The sequence below is a fragment of the Anabrus simplex genome, chromosome 5, assembly GCF_040414725.1.
Source record: "Anabrus simplex isolate iqAnaSimp1 chromosome 5, ASM4041472v1, whole genome shotgun sequence".
Classification (NCBI taxonomy): Eukaryota; Metazoa; Arthropoda; class Insecta; order Orthoptera; family Tettigoniidae; genus Anabrus; species Anabrus simplex.
This window is the reverse complement of record NC_090269.1, coordinates 42,804,297-42,827,394: the sequence shown is the minus strand read 5'-3', so window position 1 is coordinate 42,827,394 and position 23,098 is coordinate 42,804,297. Positions and strand designations below refer to the sequence as shown.

Genomic DNA, 23,098 nt, shown 5'->3' with positions numbered 1-23,098 from the left:
GACGCCCTGTCATCTAGGTCCGGATTTGAACCGTAGACCTAATGCTCATATGGTGCTAAAAATACAGTAGGAGCATTGTATTGGCGTTAGTTTCTGCCTTCTTCATGGGCAGTATAACGTTGCGAGCAGACCTACTTTTGTTTACAAAACAAAGCCGCCTGGAGCGATTGCATGAGCGGTTCTCACGTGCCCGTCGGTGAGATAACTCTTAGGACGTCTTATATCAACTATGCGATGCCCAGTGTTGGACAGCTGGTGACCTAATTAATGTCGAAAGTTACAGTGCTAATTTTTAGTGCAAACTGATGTTGTGTCGATAGTCACTAAGCTTAAGGGGTTTTAGAATGTCGGTCCTCATGAACTTTTAATGTGTTTGACTATTAGTAGAATGGAGGGAGAACACTCGAGGTCGGCGCATTAAGGCAAATGGAATCTCGCAGAGAACGTAACATCTGAGCTGAAAGAAACATGGGCAGAAGAATAACATGGAAGTTCGAAACTAGAAAATGCAATGGGAATGAAAATGCACTGTTATTAAATAAAAATCGTGTTCGTATGCTAAATGAATGTAAGACAGACAGATGGCATTTAAACTGTTGAGGCAAAGTTGGAGGATACAGTTGTTCAAAGTGAAACTCGTACAGTGATATAATGTCGTGTAAAACAGAAAATAAAGAAAAACAACATGTTGTACACTATCAAAATCAATATCTAATAATACTGGAGGGTACAATCTTCATGCAGTCTATACTTAGGAATTCATAATTTGGAACAATGCAACAGAAAATTACATTTTGTCGCAATAGAACAGTTTTTGTCTCAATATAAAACCCGTACACTTTCTTACTGAAACACAATTATTGTCTTTTGCTACAGTTGCCTAGATGTTGGAAATAGAATACGAATCGGAATAATTAATACTTTTTACTAAACCCTTTATTGTTTATAACGTACCTCAATCTCCTCGGTATTTATTTCACTGGCTTTTCACGGTAAGACACAGGAATCCTGTTCTGTTCTTCTAAAAATGCTTTCAAGTCACTTTTGTTTTTGGTAGAGTGTTGCTATACTTTAGCTTTGAGGTAAGACCATTAGTATCCGGTGATTGAGGTGGTGTTTCTAATACCTTTGCGCCAGGTGCAAACTTTCAGAGCCTGGTGTTTCAGATCATTATCCTGATAAAAATTTGAATGTACTACCATTCCCAAGGTTTTGAGCACTGGATTACACATTCCTCTGTATGATGTTTAAATATACATGGTTGTTCCATAATGTCATCTATGAGCTAAGTTACACACCCCACTAGCAACCATACAGACCCATCGCCACGTTCCCTAGATGGTAGTACATTCTTCTCTTGAAGTTCGGTATTTGGCTTACGCTACACATAAGTCCTCCCAATGGATCCAAAGAGGTTTGTCTTACGCTCGTCAGTGAAGAGAACCATTTTCCAAAATTCAGAATCTTTACTTTGGTGTTTCTTAGCAAATGCGACTCTCTTCCGTCTGTTGAGTTCGCTAATGAAAGGTTTCTTCCTAGATAATTATGTTTCCGCAACACATTTCTCACTGTTTCAGGATTACATGTCTTTCCTAACCACTTTTCACCCTCTAAAGTCTACTTAGGTTCGCCTCTGTGGTGTAGTGGTTAGCGTGATTATCTGTCACCACCGGACACCCGGGTTCGATTATCAGCTCTGCCACGAAATTTGAAAAAAAGTACGGGGGCTGAAACGGGGTCCACTCAGCTTCGGGAGGTCAACTGAGTAAAGGTGGGTTCGATTTCCATCTCAGCCATCCTCGTGGTGGTTTTCTCTGGTTTCCCACTTCTCCTCCAGGCAAATGCCGGGATGGTACCTAACTTAAGGCCACGGCCGCTTCCTTCCCTCTTCCTTGCCTTTCCCTTACAATATTCCCATCCCTCCACAAGGCCCCCCTGTTCAGCAAAGCAGGTGAGGCCGGCGAGGTACTGGACATCCCCCGACCCAGAGTCTGAAGCTTCAGGACACTGCTCTTGAGGCGATAGAGGTGGGATCCCTCGCTGAGTCCGAGGGAAAAATCTTTCTGGAGTTCTCTCTTGCCTTGTTGACTAACACTTCATTCTTTGAAACGTTTTATGATGTCCTGTACAGTGGAATGCGATCTATTTACGACTTTGGCTATTTCTCGTAGAGATTTATCTTCACTATGATGGTGGATGATAGGTTGACGTTCCTCCAGTGAAGCTTATCCATTCTGACGTCCCATTCCATTAATTTGTACTGCCGAGCTGAGTGGCTCAGACGGTTAAGGCGCTGGCCTTCTAATCCCAACTTGGCAGGTTCGATCCTGGCTCAGTCCGGTGGTATTTGAAGGTGCTCAAATACGACAGCCCCGTGTCGGTAGATTTACTGGCACGTAAAAAGAACTCGGCGTCTCCGAAGACCTTAAAAAGTAGTTAGTGGGACGTAAAGCAAATAACATTAATTTGTACTGTTCCGTACGTACTGTAAGCAGATCTTGAAATGAAGCACGTCTAACTAACCGGGGCACAAGGCTGAGTAGGAATGAGGGAGTGGATAGGCCGCGTACTGTTTACATTTATATCAGCAATGTACTGTACGAGTTTCATTTTGACCTGTTATGCAGACACCTCACACGAACTATTTATTTCACCCTATTTAATGTATAGTTCCACGTGATAGGTATTTTCAGTACATAATCTGTAATGTATACGTAATTAGACAATCCAGATTTCGTTTCACTTTTCATCATAGTTACCTTATTGCCATGATCAATACAAGCTTATACTTCAGTGTACGAGTTTCACTTTGAGGCATTGTGTATTGAAGTCTCAATGAGTTTTATCACTCTTTGCCATACAACACTACGTTACTAATATAGCCTGCATGATTGCCAAACTTACTCCCTTTCTTCTTCTTCTTCTTCTTCTTCTTCTTCTTCTTCTTCTTCTTCTTCTTTCGAATGACCCATTTGGAGGGTACGATGAATCAACTTTGGTTACTTTTCATTGTGTTCGATTTCCTTTGCTTCCAAATTTCCTTCATCCTTCGAGAGTGTCGTTCCTTCTCTTCTTGAGTCCACTTTCTTCTAGTTGTTGGTTTCTTCCGCTCCTGAAATGCTGCCTTTTGAACTGCTGCTCTAAAAGTTTTCTGTTTTTGACTGTATCTGTTTTAATTCCAGCATTTTCATGTCTTGCTCAATTTCAATGAACCATGTGTGTTTAGATTAATTTGTAACTATTCAGAAGGTTGAAGATGCGCTTGGTTAGTCTGTTGTCATCCATTCTGTAAACGTGTCCAAAAAATTGTAGTCTTTTCCTCATTACGTCATTTAGTTTTTCAATTTTCAAATATAGCTCTCTGTTTGGTCTTAACCTGTATTCTGCATTCTTATTTCGTTTAGCTCCCTGTATTTTTCTCAAAATTCTTCTTTCAAACTTCTCTAGTTTTTCGAGACCTCCAATTCTTGTTAGTTTAAGTGATTCTGTCGCATATAAATTTTCAGGTCTGACTACTGTTTGGTAGTGTCTCAATTTTGTGTTCCAGGATAAGGATTTTTTTGTTATATGTATTTTTTGTCACGTGAAACATCCATTCCATTTTGTGCACTCTAGTTTCTATAGCTATTTTTTCTTTTGTGTCATTCGTTATCCGCTCTCTTAAGTATTTAAACCAGTTTGTTTTACATATTTTGCGGGGCATCACTTATGTTTGTCATGAACTTTGTTTTTTTCACCCTTTCGTTAATATGTCTGGAAACTTATATTCGAACATTTTTTTTTTAAATATCGACATTTTTCTGTCTGTGTTATTGTTTTGTCTTGCTTGATTAGACAGTAGACCCATATGCAGTACCCGGGCGCACCCGACTCTGCCCAGGTAGCTTTTACTCTTACGATTTCTATTACCTATTAATTATTGTGAACTTTCGTTGATTGCTTTATTGTGACGATGACCGATATTTAACGAACTATTTTGTAGTTATTGTCATGTGGTTAATTTTAAGGATTAGTTTTAGATTATTTAGTTTCGCGTGATATATCCTTTTGGCAGCCCAGATTGTCTAGGAAGTATATTATCCTTTCAAATAAATAACAAAAATAAGTGATTTACGTGTTGCGCTGTTGATATGAGGTACACGTTTCCAGTTGTCATTGGGACTGTAACCAATCAGCCTAGTGGCGACCCGGGAAACTGGATTCAGCACTAATCTTGGTCATTTTGGACATTTTCTTTTTCACCACTTCTCACCCACACACACCTTTAAAATTATAGATTCGACAGTAATATTGGTAGCCTAGTTTTCGATTATTTATACATGTCACCCTCTTACTACCCCCACCCCTTAGTGCTAGAGGTGTCTTAAACCACAGTGAAAATGAAAACCTATTCCAGTCTTTGACCAGGTCAGGGATACAATGAATGAACCATATATAGGCTATTATTACAATGGGGTCGCCACTCCCAAAGTGATTTATTAATGAATGATAAATGCTATGAAGTGATAATGGAGAGTATTGCTGGAATAAAAGGTGACAGGGAAAATCGGAGTACCCGGAGAAAACCTGTCCCGCCTCCGCTTTGTCCAGCACAAATCTCACATGGAATGACCGGGATTTGAACCACGGTATCCAGCGGTGAGAGGCCGACGCACTGTCGTCTGAGTCACGGTGGCCCTACGGAAAAATAGATCAGCTAAATTTACAAGCAATGAATAGTGATTTCACTAATAAGTGGGCCACCTCGCAAATCTACGTTACTTATTTCTCGGCACTACAGCCCTAATAGTGCCTTGACCTCTTTGACAGTTGTAGCCCAATCTTCACGATCTTCAGCACGCTTCCTCCATCTTCTTATTCCCATCTTTCTTAAATCCTCCTGCACATCACCCAGCCATTTTTTTTTTTTTTTTTTGAGTTCTTCATTTCCATTTTCTGTCACCCGAATTCACTTTGTAGATTTTCTTGACAGACCTCATATCTAACCACCTTAACCTGTTGTTTTTCATTTCAGAGACGTTATTTAGAAATCCATAGAGTACTTCCAGTTCGGTTTTCCTTATTCACCATTGTTGTCCTGAAACAAAAGTCTTTGTCAGTATTTTTTCCCACGAAAGTGGAAAAGTGGTACGAGGGTTGGGACGGCGTTAACTCAGCCTCAGGAGATCAACTGAATTTGAAAATTTTCACCGATTTTCTCGAAAATTCACTCATGGGTTACCTACAAACATAAATGTCATTTATGGACACGTCACCTTATAATTAATACCTTCAACGACGCCTCGCCCGTAATCTCAAACACACATAATATAGCACATATGTTTGTTATGTAAGCTTAAGTAGGTTTGCCCGCAGCATTCGGCAGAACATTGGACGTACTTGTAAGGGGAACAAGTCACTGTAATCTAACACACGTAGACAGCCAACACAGTACTGTAACGGCAAGAAACACCTGATAGACTGCTTCACTTTCACCTATTTACGTGTTACGGATAAGAAATGGACACATTTATACTAGTTTAACTACTTTACTGTTCACAGAACGTGAACACAGGAAAGCATGCCTTACTACAACCCTTCATAATTGTGTGTGTGTCTCGAATAAGGTCAGTGGCATTTGAGGATTCTTTTTTTTTAATGACACAACTCCGGATCATTGCCTTCAGACTGTTAAAGAACTCGTGCGGGACAAAATTCTGACACCTTGTGGCGTTTCCTAAAATAGGATCCGAACCAAGGAACGTGGTAATTGGTTTCAAAATTGCCACCTATATTGGCCAGGATTGGAACCGCGAGCACCTTGGTGAAAAGCCAGCACTCGATTAACATGTCTCCCGGTGGTAGAAAACTGGGATGTATGGCACGTCCTGATAACAGTAATTAGATTTACATAATCGACGGAAGAACTGATCCTAATGACATCCGCAACTTCGAGATTATTGTACTCAACGATGGGGCGGTAATGACCATAAGATAACGTTTTTAGATAAAACAACATTCTCATGTTTCCAGTGCTCGATAGAGACAAACATTTTAGATTCGATCTCCTACCATATGAACCTTAGACCAGGGATGGTAACTCATTTCGTATTCCGGACTTCTTTCCGTAATATATTCCTATACAATCATGCTGGGTAGGTTAAGACGAGTTCACTAATAATTGACCAAAACAGCAGCGTCAATACCAATATCTTTCTTTCTTTCTTTCTTTCTTTCTTTCTTTCTTTCTTTCTTTCTTTCTTTCTCTTTCTCTCTCTTTCTTTCTTAAACTGTTTACTTTCCAGGGTTGGTTTTTCCCTCGGGTTCAATGAAGGATCCCACCGCTACCGCCTCTAAGGCAGTGTCCTGGAACGTGAGACTTTGGGTTGGAGAGTACAGTACCAGTACCTATGCTGAACAGGGGCCTTGTGGAGGGTATGGAAAGAGTGAAAGGGATAGACAAGAAAGAAGGAAGGAAGCGGCGTGCCGTGGCCTTTAGTTAGGTACCATCCCGGCATTTGCCTGGAGGAGAAATGGGAAACCACGAAAAACCACTTCAAGGATGGCTGAGGAGGGAATCTAACCCGCCTCTACTCAGTTGATCTCCTGGGGCTGAGTTAACGCCGTCCCAACCCTCGTACCACTTTTCCACTTTCGTGGCAGAGCCGGGAATCGAACCCGGCCCTCCGGGCGTGGCAGCTAATCACGATAACCACTACACGACAGAGGTGGACAACACTAATAACAGTGAAATTACTTTACTACTAGTATTACTACTGCTAAAAATGTTTCCATCCCTTCCCTGAAGGGGGAGGCGGGCCTTTAAGACGGTGACTCAGTCTCTCAGGCCAGGAGATTTGTTACGGTGAAGGAAATGCTCGGAGAAGCTGAAGGGGTTGGCGGCCGTGGTCTTTGCTAGGAACTGCATTGACATTCGATTTAGAGCAGGAGAATGGAAAACCATCCTCAGGACAGCCGACAATGGGGGCCAACAGCCCCTTTTCGTCTCCCGAATACATAAACGGTAGAGTCGTGGCCACCCCTCCTCTGCTCGGCTGGCCGGTCGGAATGCAGAGCTGTTGCGCCATTGAAGCCTACTCTGCAACAGCTGACCGTACTTTACTCGAATTCGAACAGACTTTGGACACGAAACCTGGTTCATTCAACCTCGACTCCCAACCGATACATTGGCAACCTTCATGAATTTGCCGTTCTTGATGAGTCTGTTAGTTTTCTTTGTATTGGTAGTTCTACAAAATCATCCTACCAGCATATCAGACTCGAAGGCACGTTTTTCTTACCATGAAATTGGCGCTCTGTATACCCGCATGGTCGCGGAGCAGTACAAAACAATGTATTATTGTCTCGAACTAGTAGTGAAGGATAGCTCGTGTTTATGAGAACTCTCCAGTCTTTGCGTACATGCATATTCGATAGTTTCCACGTTGCCTGTGCCATACAATAGCAAGGTTGAAAGTTTCACGTGAACTGCTCCGTCATAGTACCGACCCCGTGGCTCCATGGCTAAATGGTCAGCATGCTGCCCTTTGGTCCAAAGGGTCCAGGGTTTGATTTCCGGCTGGGTCAGGGATTTTAACCTTATTTGGTTAATTCTTCTGGCTCGTGGTGGTGATGGTGGTGATTATTGTTTTAAGAGGAAGTAAAACTAGGTAACCATCCTTTATATAACATTAATCAGAGAGAAAACATGGAAGGGATCAGACACTTCGAACAAAATGAAGGTACCGATCAAAGAAAGACGAGGGTCACGAAGGCCGTGGAAATGAGACTCCCTAGGTCACGTAACCTAATAGTGTTGGGGTTGAAAAAGAACAAGAGTTGACCAAGGAAGGTTGGATAGGAGGCATAAGTGGAAACAGTGCCAGGACTCAGCTAAGGGCCCCATGGTCGCCAACTAACGCTTCGAAGTTGAGCCCTGGGGCCCCTTTTAGTCGCCTCTTACGACAGGCAGGGGATTGCGTGGATGCTATCCTATCGCCCCCACTCACAGGGGGACTCTGGCTCAGGGTCTGGCCGTTTGTGTCGTCTTCATTCATTAGAATTCATCTTAGGTAGGACTCCATTCCCACTGACACGTAGGTCGCCTACAGGCTGTCAGTTCGAAAAAGACCTCCAAGAGGGCTCTACGGAGGCCAATACACTATTATTAGGGCCTATACCGACCCCCATCTATATGCAAGTTGTAAAGATACTGAGTGATTGAAGATTGCAGTTCAGCCATATCAGATTTAACACGACAGAGCGAGTTGACTATGCGGTTAGGGTCACGTAACTGTGAGCTTGCATTCGGAAGATGGTGGGTTCGAACCCCACTGTCGGCAGCCCTGATGATGGTTTTAAGTAGTTTACCCATTTCCACACCAGGCCGCTTCCTTCCCACTCCTAGCACTTTTCCATCCTCTCGTCGCCATAAGACCTATCTGTGTCAGTGCGACGTAAAGCCACTAGCAGATTGTGTGTTCTGTATCGCTGTACCCCCGTGGTCTCCCATTCCTATTTTGTCGAGCATCCTTTTAACTTTCATTAGCCAATAATCACCCGATGAAACATTTGATGGAACATTTGAGAGGAAGGACAGCCGACAGTGGGGTTCGAACCCACTATCTTCCGAATGTCATACATTTTTATCGTACCGGCTATGATAAGAGATATTCATGAATTTCGTTGGTAAGTTCGTATTAATGCCGAGCCACGAGAAAATGCGTGAACGGAATGTAAAGTCGGCCTCGTGTCGGTAGATTTACTGGCACGTAAAATAACTCCTGCGGGACTAAATTCCGGCACCTCAGTGTCTCCGAAAACCGTAAGAGTAGCCTAGTTAGTGGGACGTAAAATAAATTTTAAATGTTTCATCTGGTGTTTGGTATTGAAAATACAATATTTCCTGTAGCTATCCATTATTGTCTTCTATAGTAGACCGTTTATGTATATATAAAGAGTTTTGTCTGTACAGTACTGAGAATAAAAAATAATGGTAGTTATGTATCGGTCGTGTCAATAGTAAAAAGGAAATGCACTTGTTAATTTTTCGTCATCTCGGTATGTATGTATGTATGTATGTATGTATGTATGTATGTATGTAAATAATAATATAAGAGAAATTTATTGGACTCCAACCTATTCAACCTATTCAATACATTACAGGATGTTAACATTTTTAGTTAAACATCGTTAAAATGGAGACATGTTTCGCCCTCCATGTGGGGAATCATCAGTCATATCAAAGCACCTCAAAATTAAACCAGACGTCTGGTTGGAAATTATGAACATAATATGTAAGAAGAATACATTAAAAAACACGTACAAAGTCCTATCCTAAACGAAATAACAATAGACTAGTTGCATATAGTAAAATACGCTAGTGGTTTCTTAATATTAAAATGAGGCCATCATATGCACAGTATAAAAATGAAAGTAATCAAAGTCTATATGATATTGAGTTCGATGGTAGTTCTCCGTGGTATATACAAATGTTGGCAAAATAAAACACAATTTATAATTACTGTACACTTATTTATAATTGTTAAAATTTCATTACTTGTATGTATGTATGTATGTATGTACGCGCATCACGTGAAAATGGCTGAAGAGAATTTAATGAAAATCGGTATGTAAAGTAGGAAAATAAGGCACTATAATCTAGGCTATACATATTTTTATTCACGCTGACTGAAATTGTTCTTTGGGGGAAGACCTAAGATTCGAGTTCTCAAAAAGTTATAGAGAAAGTTATAGAGAATTACATTTCCGATTATTTATGTCTTATACATTTTTATCGTACCGGCTATGATAAGATTCATGAATTTCGATTTTTGTTGCTAAGTCCGTATTAATGCCGAGTCACGAGAAAATGGGCGAACAGAATTTAATGAAAATCGGTATGTAAAATCGGGGAACACAGAGCTACTATTCACGCTGGTGAAATGGTAGTTTAGGAGAAAGCGCCTAAAATGTAATTGTTAAATACGTACGTTATTATGCAATTTAATAATGTCTTATTCACAACGTGTACAATACTTCATTTAGAATTATCTATACAGTGTAGACTTCCGTAGCGCAGCGCGGGTCGAGCACCTAGTAGAGTATAATTTTCACCTATATCACACACGAGGTTCTACTGGCCAATGTCTTGCGCACGGTGCACACTCGGAACGTGTGGAGAATGCGGGACGTAGACATTGTTACCGCTTAACATTTCTGCTTAAAATAGCCGGCGAGTAGTTCGAACAGGCCTGGTAAATAGCCAGCTCCCTCAGTTGCACTGGTTAGCCATAGTATAACAGCATGCAATACACTTGAACATCCGTCACTTGCAGATTAGAAACACAAGTTATTTGTGACTGACGACCTGCCTCCTTCGCCATGAGTGTAGGATACGCACCGCAAAAGAAGACTATGAAGTCAAAGGTAAGTGGCTTGGTTTGTAATCACGGCGATACCAGGTGGAAAATAGCCAGTCTTACCAGCAGTGGTTCCCATGACTTTAATTTTACTCTGTTGCCTTGTCTATTGAAAGGCGTGATAGCAGAGTGGCTTAATCACTGGCTTCTCGCCAAGACGACCCCGGTTTGGACCTCGGCCAGTGCATGCGAGATCTTTGAATTATGGGTAATTTTGATTCCCCGTCAAACTAATGTTCTCGAGGCTATGATCGTTATACAACTCACTGTCACATAAAACTACAAACTAGCTTGTTTGTGTGATTTTGATTATTGCTAACACACGTGTGAAAGGCGCAATGCCGCTGAAATTTAGGGTTAAATAAATAAATAAATAAATAAATAATAGTGAGAAACTTGGCCGTGGGGATAGATTCGCGAAGCTGTGAGCTCGCATTCAGAAGATGCTGGGTTCCAATCCCACAGTCGGCAGCCCTGAAGGTGTTTTCCGTGGTTTCCCATTGTTACACCAGGCCGTTACTTAATGGCATGGCTACTACTTTCGCGATTTCCTTTCGTCACCCAAAACATTCGATGAGTTATTGCGATATTAAACCGTAGCAATAAAATAAATACATACAAAATACATTTAATTAATTAATAGCTGTAAATAATCAATTCCCGTCTGATAGGATATATGAATCATTTTCTTTCAGACGGGCTGAGTGGCTCAGGCGGTTGAGGTGCTGGCCTTCTGACCCCAACTTGGCAGGTTCGATTCTGGCTCTGTCCGGTGGTATGTGAAGGTGCTCAAATACGTCAGCCTCGTGTCGGTAGATTTACTGGCACGTAAAAGAACTCCTGCGGGACTAAATTCCGGCACCTCAGTGCCTCTGAAAACCGTAAAAGAGTAGTTAGTGGGATGCAAAGCCAATAAAAATTATATTATTGAATCATTTTTGCTTTGAAGTTTCCCAGAAATGGTAGTCGTACTTTTTAAGTGGTGAAGTTCGAGGTTGGTCTGTAAAAGGTTTGATGTTTACCCCCCACCCCCATCAAATATTATTTAAAATTTGGCAATAGCTTGCCCATAGAGTTATGACTTCCCTGTCATCTGGTAAAATGAAACGGAATGTCGAAATTCATTTACATTACGCAGGCAGACTAAATATTACAATAGATTAAGCCATTATTAATATTACTGTATTATTACTATCAATAATGTAGTGTTTTACTCTTTTTCGAACTACCACGAGTCAGGTGTTGTGTAGTAATCTGTATAAATAATTAATTACCCCGTACTCTTGAAAGTTTTCAGGTTTAGTTCAATGTTTATGTGTGTGTTTAATATTTGTCTATTTGTACGATGTCACGAAAAAAAGTGTTGAACCAAATTTCTCGAAACTCTATATAAGTTCAGGGATAGCAGGGTTGTTCATCTATTTCGTTAGTATACCGCGGTGTTTGCCTTTCATGGCGATATCAGTAAAACGAGAATGCTTCAACAATGCAATTGCGGCCACATGCAGCTTACTACTTCCCCGTTTGCAAAATAATAATAATAATAATAATAATAATAATAATAATAATAATAATAATAATAATAAAAACGAAAAACGAAAATATGATCAAAACAGACTGGTAGAAATAGAAGAAGATTTCAAGAAAAACAATACACGGAACTTCTACAGAACATTCAGAGAAGAATTATCCAATTACCAGGCACCTAGTCTCTGTTTCAAACGTACAGATGGGACTTTAGAAACAAGTAATAAGGGAAATTGTGAACTCCTAGCAAACCATTTCATGGACCTTTTAAACTGTGAATCTCCAAAGGAACAATTCACCTATGAAAAACCAACACCTAATCCAGATTCAGAACCCCCCACATTACAAGAAGTCAAACAAATAATCAGAGATTTAAAAGACAACAAAGCACCAGGAGAAGATGGAATAATCGCTGAAATGTTGAAAATTGGTGGTGACAAACTGGCCCAGAGTATTCAAAAAATCTTACAGGACATTTGGTTTTCTGAAGAAATTCCGGAGGATTGGAAATGTGCATTGATTCACCCACTTCACAAGAAAGGAGACAAATCAGATATTAATAACTACAGAGGAATTTCTCTCCTCTCACTCGTATATAAAATCTTCTCTAAAGCTCTACTTAATAGATTAGAGAAACAAACAGACCACCTGATCGGAGATTATCAGGCTGGATTCCGAAAAGGGAGATCCTGCGCAGAACAAATCCTAAACCTAAAAACCATACTACAGATTCGCAAAACCAAACAAACAGTAATCACCTTTGTTGACTTCAAAAAAGCGTATGATTCCATAGATCGGCAGACCCTGTTCAACATACTAGAGGAATTTCAAGTCGACAGGAAAACGAGGGAATTGATTAAACAAACTCTGACCAACACAACATCAAAAGTTAAGTTCTTGGGAGAAATTTCTGAACCGTTCGAAATCAGAACTGGCGTCCGACAGGGAGATGGACTATCCCCACTACTATTCAATTTAGTTTTGGAAAAAGTGATTCGTGAATGGAGAAAAGAAACTAAAGGTATAAACATTGGCAGACTTCTTAAAGACAAAATTCACCTTGACTGCTTAGCTTTCGCAGATGACCTTGCGATCCTTTCGAACAACAGACAAGAAGCAATCCAATCCATAGAAAAATTGAATGAAATAGCCGCAAAAACCGGACTTCAAATTTCATTTGAAAAGACGCAGTTTATGGAAGGAACTAAATCAAGATTCGACAATCAACCATTAATCACCAATTGTGGAATAATTTCCCAAGTAGACAAATTCAAGTATCTAGGTGAAATTATTCAGCCAGCAGGGTTAAATCAGGAAGCTAACAAAGAAAGAACTGCTAAACTGCAAAGGGCTTACAAAATCACATGGAACAGATACAACAAAAGATGTATATCAAAAAATGCAAAATTACGACACTACAATACAGTCATCAAACCAGAGGCACTTTATGCATCTGAAACACTGATCATTGGCGGCAGGTCACAAATGAAAAGCATTGAGAAACAAGAGAGGAAAATTCTCAGAAAAATCCTAGGACCAAAGTTCGAAAATGGAATTTGGATGAAAAAGAAACCACACGAAATTTTTCAATTCACAGAAAAAATCACAGATACCATCAGAAAGAGACGACTAAAATTCTACGGACACCTACACAGAATGGATAACAACAGGCTGACAAAGAAAATTCTAAATCTAGCTCTAACCCTGAAAATCCGCAACAATTGGTTAGCAGAAATACATGAAGATCTACAAGAAATGGGTATTGAGGACGAAACCATTCAAGATAGAATGAAATTTAGAAGCTTAGTAAACAAACATAAATTTGCAGAGAAACCAACAAGAAAAAATACAGGCTGGACAGAAACACGCAGAAAGGAACACAGTGAAAAAATGAAGAGATATTGGGAAGAAAAGAAGAAGAAACATTGTGCAAAATAAGTTCAAACGCGCTCCACAGCTGGGCACAACGAATCAAAAAAAAAAAAAAAAAAAAAAAATAATAATAATAATCCCACTACCATGATTTTTGACCTTTTCAAAGAATTTTATTTCACTTATCGTATAGCTTTCAGTACCGGGGTGTCCGAGGACAAGTTCGACTGGCCTAGTGCAGGTCTTTTGTATTTGATACCCATCGGCGACCTGCACTTCTGGATGTGGGGATGACTGTGATAATGAGGTAGCGAGAGAGTGAGACCCGATGTCGGCTCGTAGCCTACTCCTGTCGAATAACAGCAAGGGGTCTGCTGAAAGTTTTACGTCCCCATCCGACGGACGTATCACCCACCATCAACAGCGTCATATACCCTCACACTCCATATGAGCACTGCGATGAGGTTTAGAATTGAATGCAAGCTTTGGGCCGTCTATCTCAAAAATCCTCAGCCTGTTTCCAGTAATTCGACCGGGTCAGGAATGGAATGAATGAAGCCCCCCATATAGTGGCGAGGATGCGAATTGTGCTGGCTGCCGAAGCCTGTCGCACTCGTTGGGGTCAATTAACGACTGACAGATGTAATGAAATAGGAGAGTATCTCTGGAATGAAAGATGAGTACCCAGAGAAAAAACTGTCCCGCCTCCACTTTGTCCAGCACAAATCTCACATGGAATGACCGGAATATTAACCACGGAAACCAGCGGTGAGCGGCCGGCGTGCTGCCCCTTGAACCACGGGGGCTCTTAGGCACGCAATCTGGTGATTAGAAATTGTATACCAAGACCTCTACTACTCTGCCGGCCAACATTCTGATGGTGACAATTTTTTCGACCAACAGGACTCGAACCGCGTAACCACGGTGTCAAACCATACAGACGTGACGCCTTAACAATCATGACTACCAATCAATCAATTTTTTTTCAATCAATCAATCAATACTGATCTGCATTTAGGGCAGTCGCCCAGGTGGCAGATTCCCTATTTGTTGTTTTCCTAGCCTTTTCCTAAATGATTTCAAAGAAATTGGAAATTTATTGAACATCTCTCTTGGTAAGTTATTCCAATCCCTAACTCCCCTTCCTATAAATGAATATTTGCCCCAGTTTGTCCTCTTGAATCATATTGTGATCTTTCCTACTTTTATAAACGCCATTCAAACTTATTCGTCTACTAATGTCATTCCACGCCATCTCTCCGCTGACAGCCCGGAACATACCACTTAGTCGAGCAGCTCTTCTTCTTTCTCTCAATTCTTCCCAACCCAAACATTGCAACATTTTTGTAACGCTACTCTTTTGTCGGAAATCGCCCAGAACAAATCGAGCTGCTTTTCTTTGGATTTTTTCCAGTTCTTGAATCAGGTAATCCTGGTGAGCACCGGGCGAGTTGGCCGTGCGCGTAGAGGCGCGCGGCTGTGAGCTTGCATCCGGGAGATAGTAGGTTCGAATCCCACTATCGGCAGCCCTGAAGATGGTTTTCCGTGGTTTCCCATTTTCACACCAGGCAAATGCTGGGGCTGTACCTTAATTAAGGCCACGGCCGCTTCCTTCCAACTCCTAGGCCTTTCCTATCCCATCGTCGCCATAAGACCTATCTGTGTCGGTGCGACGTAAAGCCCCTAGCAAAAAAAAAAAATCCTGGTGAGGGTCCCATACACTGGAACCATACTCTAGTTGGGGTCTTACCAGAGACTTATATGCCCTCTCCTTTACATCCTTACTACAACCCCTAAACACCCTCATAACCATGTGCAGAGATCTGTACCCTTTATTTACAATCCCATTTATGTGATTACCCCAATGAAGATCTTTCCTTATATTAACACCTAGATACTTATAATGATCCCCAAAAGGAACTTTCACCCCATCAACGCAGTAATTAAAACTGAGAGGACTTTTCCTATTTGTGAAACTCACAACCTGACTTTTAACCCCGTTTATCAACATACCATTGCTTGCTGTCCATCTCACAACATTTTCGAGGTCACGTTGCAGTTGCTCACAATCTTGTAACTTATTTATCACTCTATAGAGAATAACACATCCGCAAAAAGCCTTACCTCCGATTCCACTCCTATACTCATATCATTTATATATATAAGAAAACATAAAGGTCCGATAATACTGCCTTGAGGAATTCCCCTCTTAATTATTACAGGGTCAGATAAAGCTTCACCTACTCTAATTCTCTGAGATCTATTTTCTAGAAATATAGCAACCCATTCAGTCACTCTTTTGTCTAGTCCAATTGCACTCATTTTTGCCAGTAGTCTCCCATGATCCACCCTATCAAATGCTTTAGACAGGTCAATCGCGATACAGTCCATTTGACCTCCTGAATCCAAGATATCTGCTATATCTTGCTGGAATCCTACAAGTTGAGCTTCAGTGGAATAACCTTTCCTAAAACCGAATTGCCTTCTATCGAACCATGCGGATTCTTTCAAAGAAACATAAGTTTCTCTCAGTGAAGTGATCGTGTCATTTTCCTCGTGTTGACGCGAACAGCTCTGCACCGCTCCATGTATCGGCATGAGTTCAAACTACGAATCTCTGAGCACGGCCAATTAGATCTACACTAAGTTAACTAGACTGACTCATTAAATGACAATAGCCACACGCAATAATAATAATAATAATAATAATAATAATAATAATAATAATAATAATAATAATAATAATAATAATTGTACCGGAGGTACACCCGCCCCGCGCATTTAAATTAAGCGCCTTGGATAAGCCCATCTGCAACATAAACTTTAAAACTACTAGTACGAGAAGTTTGGACATTTCTCAACAGATGTCGCTACTATAAACTTATGTCGCGCCCCCTAGGGTGAAGATGAACTATTAAAATTCAAGATAAAATTTGTGTGTTGAGGTTTCATAAACTGAAATGTTTAGTGTTTGTTTTTGATGTTCAAAAGTTATCAACACTTCCATCTCTTCCCGTTAACTTAAGGCGTTGGCCAATGAAAAATTGTGTACATTTATTTATTCACCAATGATAAAATTTTGATGTTTGATTATCCGATGAAAATGGGGGGGGGGGGATGTCAGGGCCTTGGCCCAGAGTTTTCTGGAACTTTCCCCTCGGCTATAAAAGCTGGCAAATTTCGAACCAGGTTGTCTTAGTGATAGCTCCAGTCTAGAGTGTGTTCGTAACGGAGGCGGGGGTCGCCTCATCCATCTTCGGGAGGTCCACCAGCTCAAGGTAATGGCAGATCCAGTTTAACATGTGATAGTCTTTCAAAGCTAACTCGAGGGGAAGGTTTCAAATCTTTAGCAATGTAACTTTATTTTCTAAAATGTAAATTTCAAACAAGTCGAAAGAACTTAATTGAAATCAGGGAATAGAGAGTGAGGTGCGCTCTTGTATTCCATCTCAACTTGATCTTGAGGTGACTGAGTTTGTAACCTTTAAAATCTATCTTGTAATTTCTGTAACTTACAGTAAATGTTTTTCTCCATCTAGTCACCTCCGTAGTATAGGCCTAGCCTCTGTAATGTCAGGTCATAAGCATATGCATTTCATGTAAATTTCAAGGAGTGCAACAGTTCGCCTCCTTACCATTTTCGTTTTTGGCCAGTAACTTTAACCTTTTGTTTTTACCGAAGGCTATGTAGAATGGGTACTTGTTACCCCTGTTAAACTCTATTTCTTTCATTTCATGTTAAAGATACCAGACTGTTGAGCAGTTAAGACAGTGAGTAGTGTTTAATTTTGTAAGTGTAGGTTGTGCCTCTGATAGGCCTGGAGAGTGTAAATTGATAGAGCAAAGATGCTCTTCCTGTTGATGTAAAAGAAATGGGGAGACCTGTCTCCTTGACTGTTGATGGAAAGGAGCAGTAGTGCCAAGGTACTTCTTTTTTATTTATTTTTATTAGGGGGCTTCAAGCTCAAGGTTGCTAATTCGTTATTTGTAGATTGTTCTGATTTTCTAAAATTGTTATCCTAGCTTATGAGCTATACTTTTTACCTGAGTTGTAAAGTCTGTCTAACTTTTGAAAAGACCCGCCCCCCCCCCCTCAAGGAAAGGAAAAAGAAATACAGCTCTAATTTCAAAGTTTTAAATTAATCTTCCGACTGTTTGATATCCACCCACTCATGCCCTCGCCTTATTTCACCTCTGTGATCCACAGAATCCCCGGAATAAGAAGAAGAAGAAGAAGAAGATTTTTTAAAAATATGTGATACCTGTTTAAAATTATCAACAATAATGTTACACTGACTGTGTGTGTTCGTATTTGGTCACTGGTCGACTTCTCCCTATTGTTGAACACCCTTTTGCCTCAAAGTTATTATGTTTGGTGAGGGTTGGCTGATGGACGTGGAAAATTCGTTCAGCCATCTCGGGATGAGCTTGAAAAATGCGGAGTGAACCTTTGAATCAAAATGGAAGCGTTAAAGAAAAACGGAAAACAAGAGTTACTCATGTTACTTCCAGCGGAAGTAACTCCTTTTTTTAAAATCTCAATGGAATTCAGGCCAGCTACTCTCGTGAGATGTTCGCTGAAGATATGTTCATGGCTCCTATTCCTGAGTTTCCATAGACTGCATAGTAGCACACATGTCATTCAATATTGATCTGCATTTAGGGCAGTCGCCCAGGTGGCAGATTCCTTATCTGTTGTTTTTCCTAGCCTTTTCTTAAGTGATTGCAAAGAATTTGGAAATTTATTGAACATCTCCCTTCGTAAATTATTCCAATCCTTAACTCCCATTCCTACAAATGAATAGTTGCCCCAATTTCTTCTCTTGAATTCCAACTTTATCTTCATTATGTGATATTTCCTACTCTTAAAAACACCATTCAAACATATTCGTCTACTAATGTCATTCCACGCCATCTCTCCACTGACAGCTCGAAGCATACCACATAGTCGAGCAGCTCGTCTCCTTTCACCCAAGTCTTCCCAGCCCAAACCTTGCAACATTTTTGTAACGCTACTCTTTTGTCAGAAATCACCCAGAACAAATCGAGCTGCTTTTCTTTGAATTTTTCCCATTCTCGAGTAAAGTAATCCTACGGAGGGTCTCATACATTGGAACCATACTCCAATTGGGGGTCTTACCAGAGACTTACATGACCTCTCCTTTACATCCTTACTTCTTCTTTTCTTCTTTTTCTACCGCTTTTCACACACTTGTGGGGTCGCGGGTGCGAACTGTGTAGCACAGGTGGATTTGGCCCCGTTTTAGGGCCTGCTGCCCTTCCTGACGCCAACCATATGCGGACAACCTGACTTTTACTTGTTTTACTTTTGCTCTATACAGAATAACATCATCCGCAAAAAGTCGTCTCTGATTCCAGTTCTTCACTCTCATATATAAGAAAATATAATTGTCCGATAATACTGCCTTGAGGTATTTCCCTCTTGCATATTACAGGTTCGTATAATGCTTCACCTACTCTAATTCTGAGTTCTATTTCCTAGAAATAAAACCACCCATTCAAGCGTTCTTTTGTCTAGTCTTATGGCCTTCATTTCTGCCAGTAGTCTCCCATGATTTACCCTATCAAATGCCTTAGATAGGTCAGTCCATTTGACCTTTCCAAAAATCGAACTGCCTTCTATCGAACCAGTTAGTAATTTCACTAACATGTCACCGAGCTCGATAGCTGTAGTCGCTTAAGTGCGGCCAGTATCCAGTATTCGGGAGATAGTAGGTTCGAACCCCACTGTCGGCAGCCCTGAAAATGGTTTTCCGTGGTTTCCCATTTTCACACCAGGCAAATGCTGGGGCTGTACCTTAATTAAGGCCACGGCCGCTTCCTTCCCAATCCTAGCCCTTCCCTGTCCCATCGTCGCCATAAGACCTATCTGTGTCGGAGCGACGTAAAGCAACTAGCACTAACATGTCTAAATCAGAAAGAATACTTTCCCAAAGCTTATATGCAACGCATGTCAAAACTTACTGGCCTGTAATTTTCATAGTGCACGGACTATGAGCCGCTGAAGTGTGTGCCAGCTCTTCACCTGTCCTCTTGACACCATTCAGTCATTTCAGCCCACAACTCGTAATAAAACTCAACGAGGAAATCTTCCCACACTCTGTAATAACCGCTCCTGCTAATAAAGGTTTGTTCGACACGACCATTGTTAAGACCGGTGAGATAGCCACGATCGTTATTGCCGGCCTGAGTAGATCTGACGGTAGGAGCACTAGTCTTCTGAACCTAAATTGGCAGGTTCGATTCAGACTCGCTCCAGCCCTGTGTCGGTAGATTTGCTAGTACTTTTAAAAAAAATACCACCTGTGAACCAAAATTCTGGCACCTCAGTATCTCATAAAATCGTAAAAGTAGAGAGTGAGCCATAAAACCACTACGATATAATAATAATAATAATAATAATAATTATTATTATTATTATTATTATTATTATTATTATTATTATTATTATTATTAAAATGAAATGGCGTATGGATTTTAGTGCCGCGAGTATCCAAGGACATACTCGGCTCGCCAGATGCAGGCCTTTTGATTTGACGCTAGTAGGCGACCTGCGCGTCATGAGAAGGATGAGATGATGATGATGATGATGATGATAATGACAAATAGCCCACACCCAGCCCCGTGCCAGTGAAATTAGCCAACGATGGTTAAAATTCCCGACCCCGCCGGGAATCGAACCTGGGACCCCTGTGACCAAAGGCCAGCACGCTAACCGTTTAGCCATGGAGCCGGACATTATTATTATTATTATTATTATTATTATTATTATTATTATTATTATTATTATTATTATTATTATTATTGAACGTTATGCCTTTCAATATTCAGTCTGCAAGCCTTTGTGAACGACTAAGCGCCTCCATTTGAAACTAGTCCTTTGACCTCCGTGGCTTCATTTTGTTCTGTATGGTCATTTTTAATTACTAAAAACTGGAAGGGGTATAGTCCATTGCCATCACCACTGATGCGACGGCAGTTCGAATCCCAGCCATTGTATTGGAAATCTTTCTAATGAAAAGCCGTGTGTTCGTGTTGCGAATTCCACGTAAACTGGCTTTCCCGTGGCTATAACCACGATACCAATAGTTACGTAGAACTACTGGCGTTCTGAGTCTAACATTCGTCACGTTGGTCTCCATTATTATTCAGTACCGTTTGTAGCCCATCTGGAGGCCATGGTGGTTAAGGCGTCAAGTCCGACACCGTGGTTAGCCGCCGATCGGCAGGGTAGGAGACCTGGTGGTATAACATTTCTAATCACTATATTGCTTGTCAAAAGCCTGGATAGTATCCCAAACCTCCTCTCAGTATGGAGTGAGGACAAATAACGTCGGATGGCGACGTAGCCAAAGCTTTCAGCAGACCCCTTGGTGGTATTCGACAGGAGTAGGCTACGTGCCGACACTGGGTTTCTCCCTCCCCCTACCTCATCATCACCATCATCCTCCCACATCCAAACGCGCAGTTCGCCCACGGGCGTCAAATAGATAGACCTACACCAGACGAGCCGAACACGACCTCGGGCACTCCCGGCACTAAACACCATACGATAAGCAAATATGAAAGTTAAACAGAGCAGAACAAATTAACTGGCAGATTATTAATTTTTGCTTCATGTGGGAAGCTTGTTCAATTGCCCTATGTACTTAAGTGTTGGTGAAGTCAGCCTGTGCACGTATTCTTAACGGTGAAGGAATGATTTTAGCGCAGATTGCATTTTTTTAAGTTTCCGAAATAATAATAATAATATAATAATAATAATAATAATTTAATGTTATTTGCTTTACGTTCTACTAACTACTTTTACGGCTTTCGGATACACCGAAGTGCCGCAATTTAGTCCCGCAGGAGTACTTTTACGTGCAAGTAAATCTAACGACACGAGGTTGACGTATTTTGAGCACCTTCAAATACCACTGGACTGAGCCAGGTTCGAACCTGCCAAGTTGGGATTAGAAGGCCAGCGCCTCAATCCTCTGAGCCTGGCATGAGTATTTTTGTACTGAGTGTTAATCAGTAAGGCAACATATGAGAACTTTATAAAACTTAACCTATAACATGTTATAAACATCTGTTAAAGAAATTAAATGACAGAAACTGCGCTACGCACTCCATTAGTGAAAGTTACGTCAGCCACGGTAGCCTTGGGGCTAAGTTGTGGTCGGGTTTACTCTGGTTTGGCCGTGAGGAAGAACGTTTTATTCTCGCGGGACGTGTTTCGGCAACGCCGTACAACGACCTCGGTCCCTCTGAGAATCTTACCGCCAGGGATTCCACGCTGCAATTTATTTTGTTTTGGAGAAAAAATAATTGAGGCTTCTTGGAGGAATCTTGAAGGATCTTATCCATGTCGAAGACTGCTTCATGAAGAGCAGGAGAACTGAACGAAGCTGCATTCATGAAGATCGCTCCATTGGCGGACGATAGATTCGAAACTGGTGGGGGTGAGGGAGAAGACATGACAAAGGATTTTAATAAATCTCACAGACTGAAAACCCGACTGTTAAGATTGGGTACCCAGAATTATATGGGCAGGTGAAATTAAGTAATCCCTTTACATATTCTGCCTTTGCTGGTGACACCTAGTGTTCACAGTACACTATGTCTTCTGGTGTGGGCTAGAGCAAATTTGTACTTTAACTGACCTGTCTGTGTCCTCCTTGGCTTTGACAACCTGAAAGTGACTGACGTATGAGTGACGCTAGGAATGTCATTCCTTATGCAGTCAGTCCCTGTTATGAATGAAGTGTCGTTCGTTGGATCGCCTGGTGCGTGCATTTCAGTCGGGATGGCACACTGATATGTGATAGAAAGTTCTGGTTCGATGAGGAAAGCAATGGGAAACTATCTCACTCATTTGATGGTGGAGCTGTTGAGTATTAAATCAGCCTTCGGGCTAATAACTTAGCAAACATACATACAGTACATGCAACAAAATAATGAGTAGAACTCTCCCAAGTTTGCCTCCGCGGTGTAGTGGTTAGTCTGGTTAGCTGCTACCCCTGGAAGCCCGGGTTCGATTCCCGGCTCTGAAGATAAATTTAAAAAGTGGTACGAGTACTGGAATGGGGTCAACTCAGCCTCGGGAAGTCAATTGAGGGAGTTCGACTACTACCTCAGCCATCCTCGAAGTGATTTTTCTGTAGTTTCCCCACTTCTTCTCTAGGCAAATTCCGCGATGGTAGCCTACTTAGCTTAGGCCACGGCCGCTTCCTTCCCTCTTCCTTGTCTGTCCCTCAACAAGTCCCGTGTTCAGCATAGCAGATGATTTTTCT

General features: G+C 41.2%; 1 protein-coding gene across 3 annotated transcripts in view; it reads left to right on the top strand.

Moving 5' to 3' along the window:
• The window catches only part of LOC136873716 (BTB/POZ domain-containing protein 2), a 770,371-nt gene that overhangs the window by 656,293 nt on the left and 90,980 nt on the right, over positions 1 to 23,098 (top strand). The window contains exon 1 of one of the 3 annotated variants that reach the window (XM_067146851.2): positions 10,258 to 10,407. The exons of the other annotated variants lie outside the window; for them this stretch is intronic. Within the exon in view, the coding sequence (XP_067002952.2) occupies positions 10,363 to 10,407 (45 nt within the window). The 5' untranslated portion in view covers positions 10,258 to 10,362. Of the gene's footprint in view, positions 1 to 10,257; positions 10,408 to 23,098 lie in introns of those variants that run through there. 3 annotated transcript variants of the gene reach the window in all.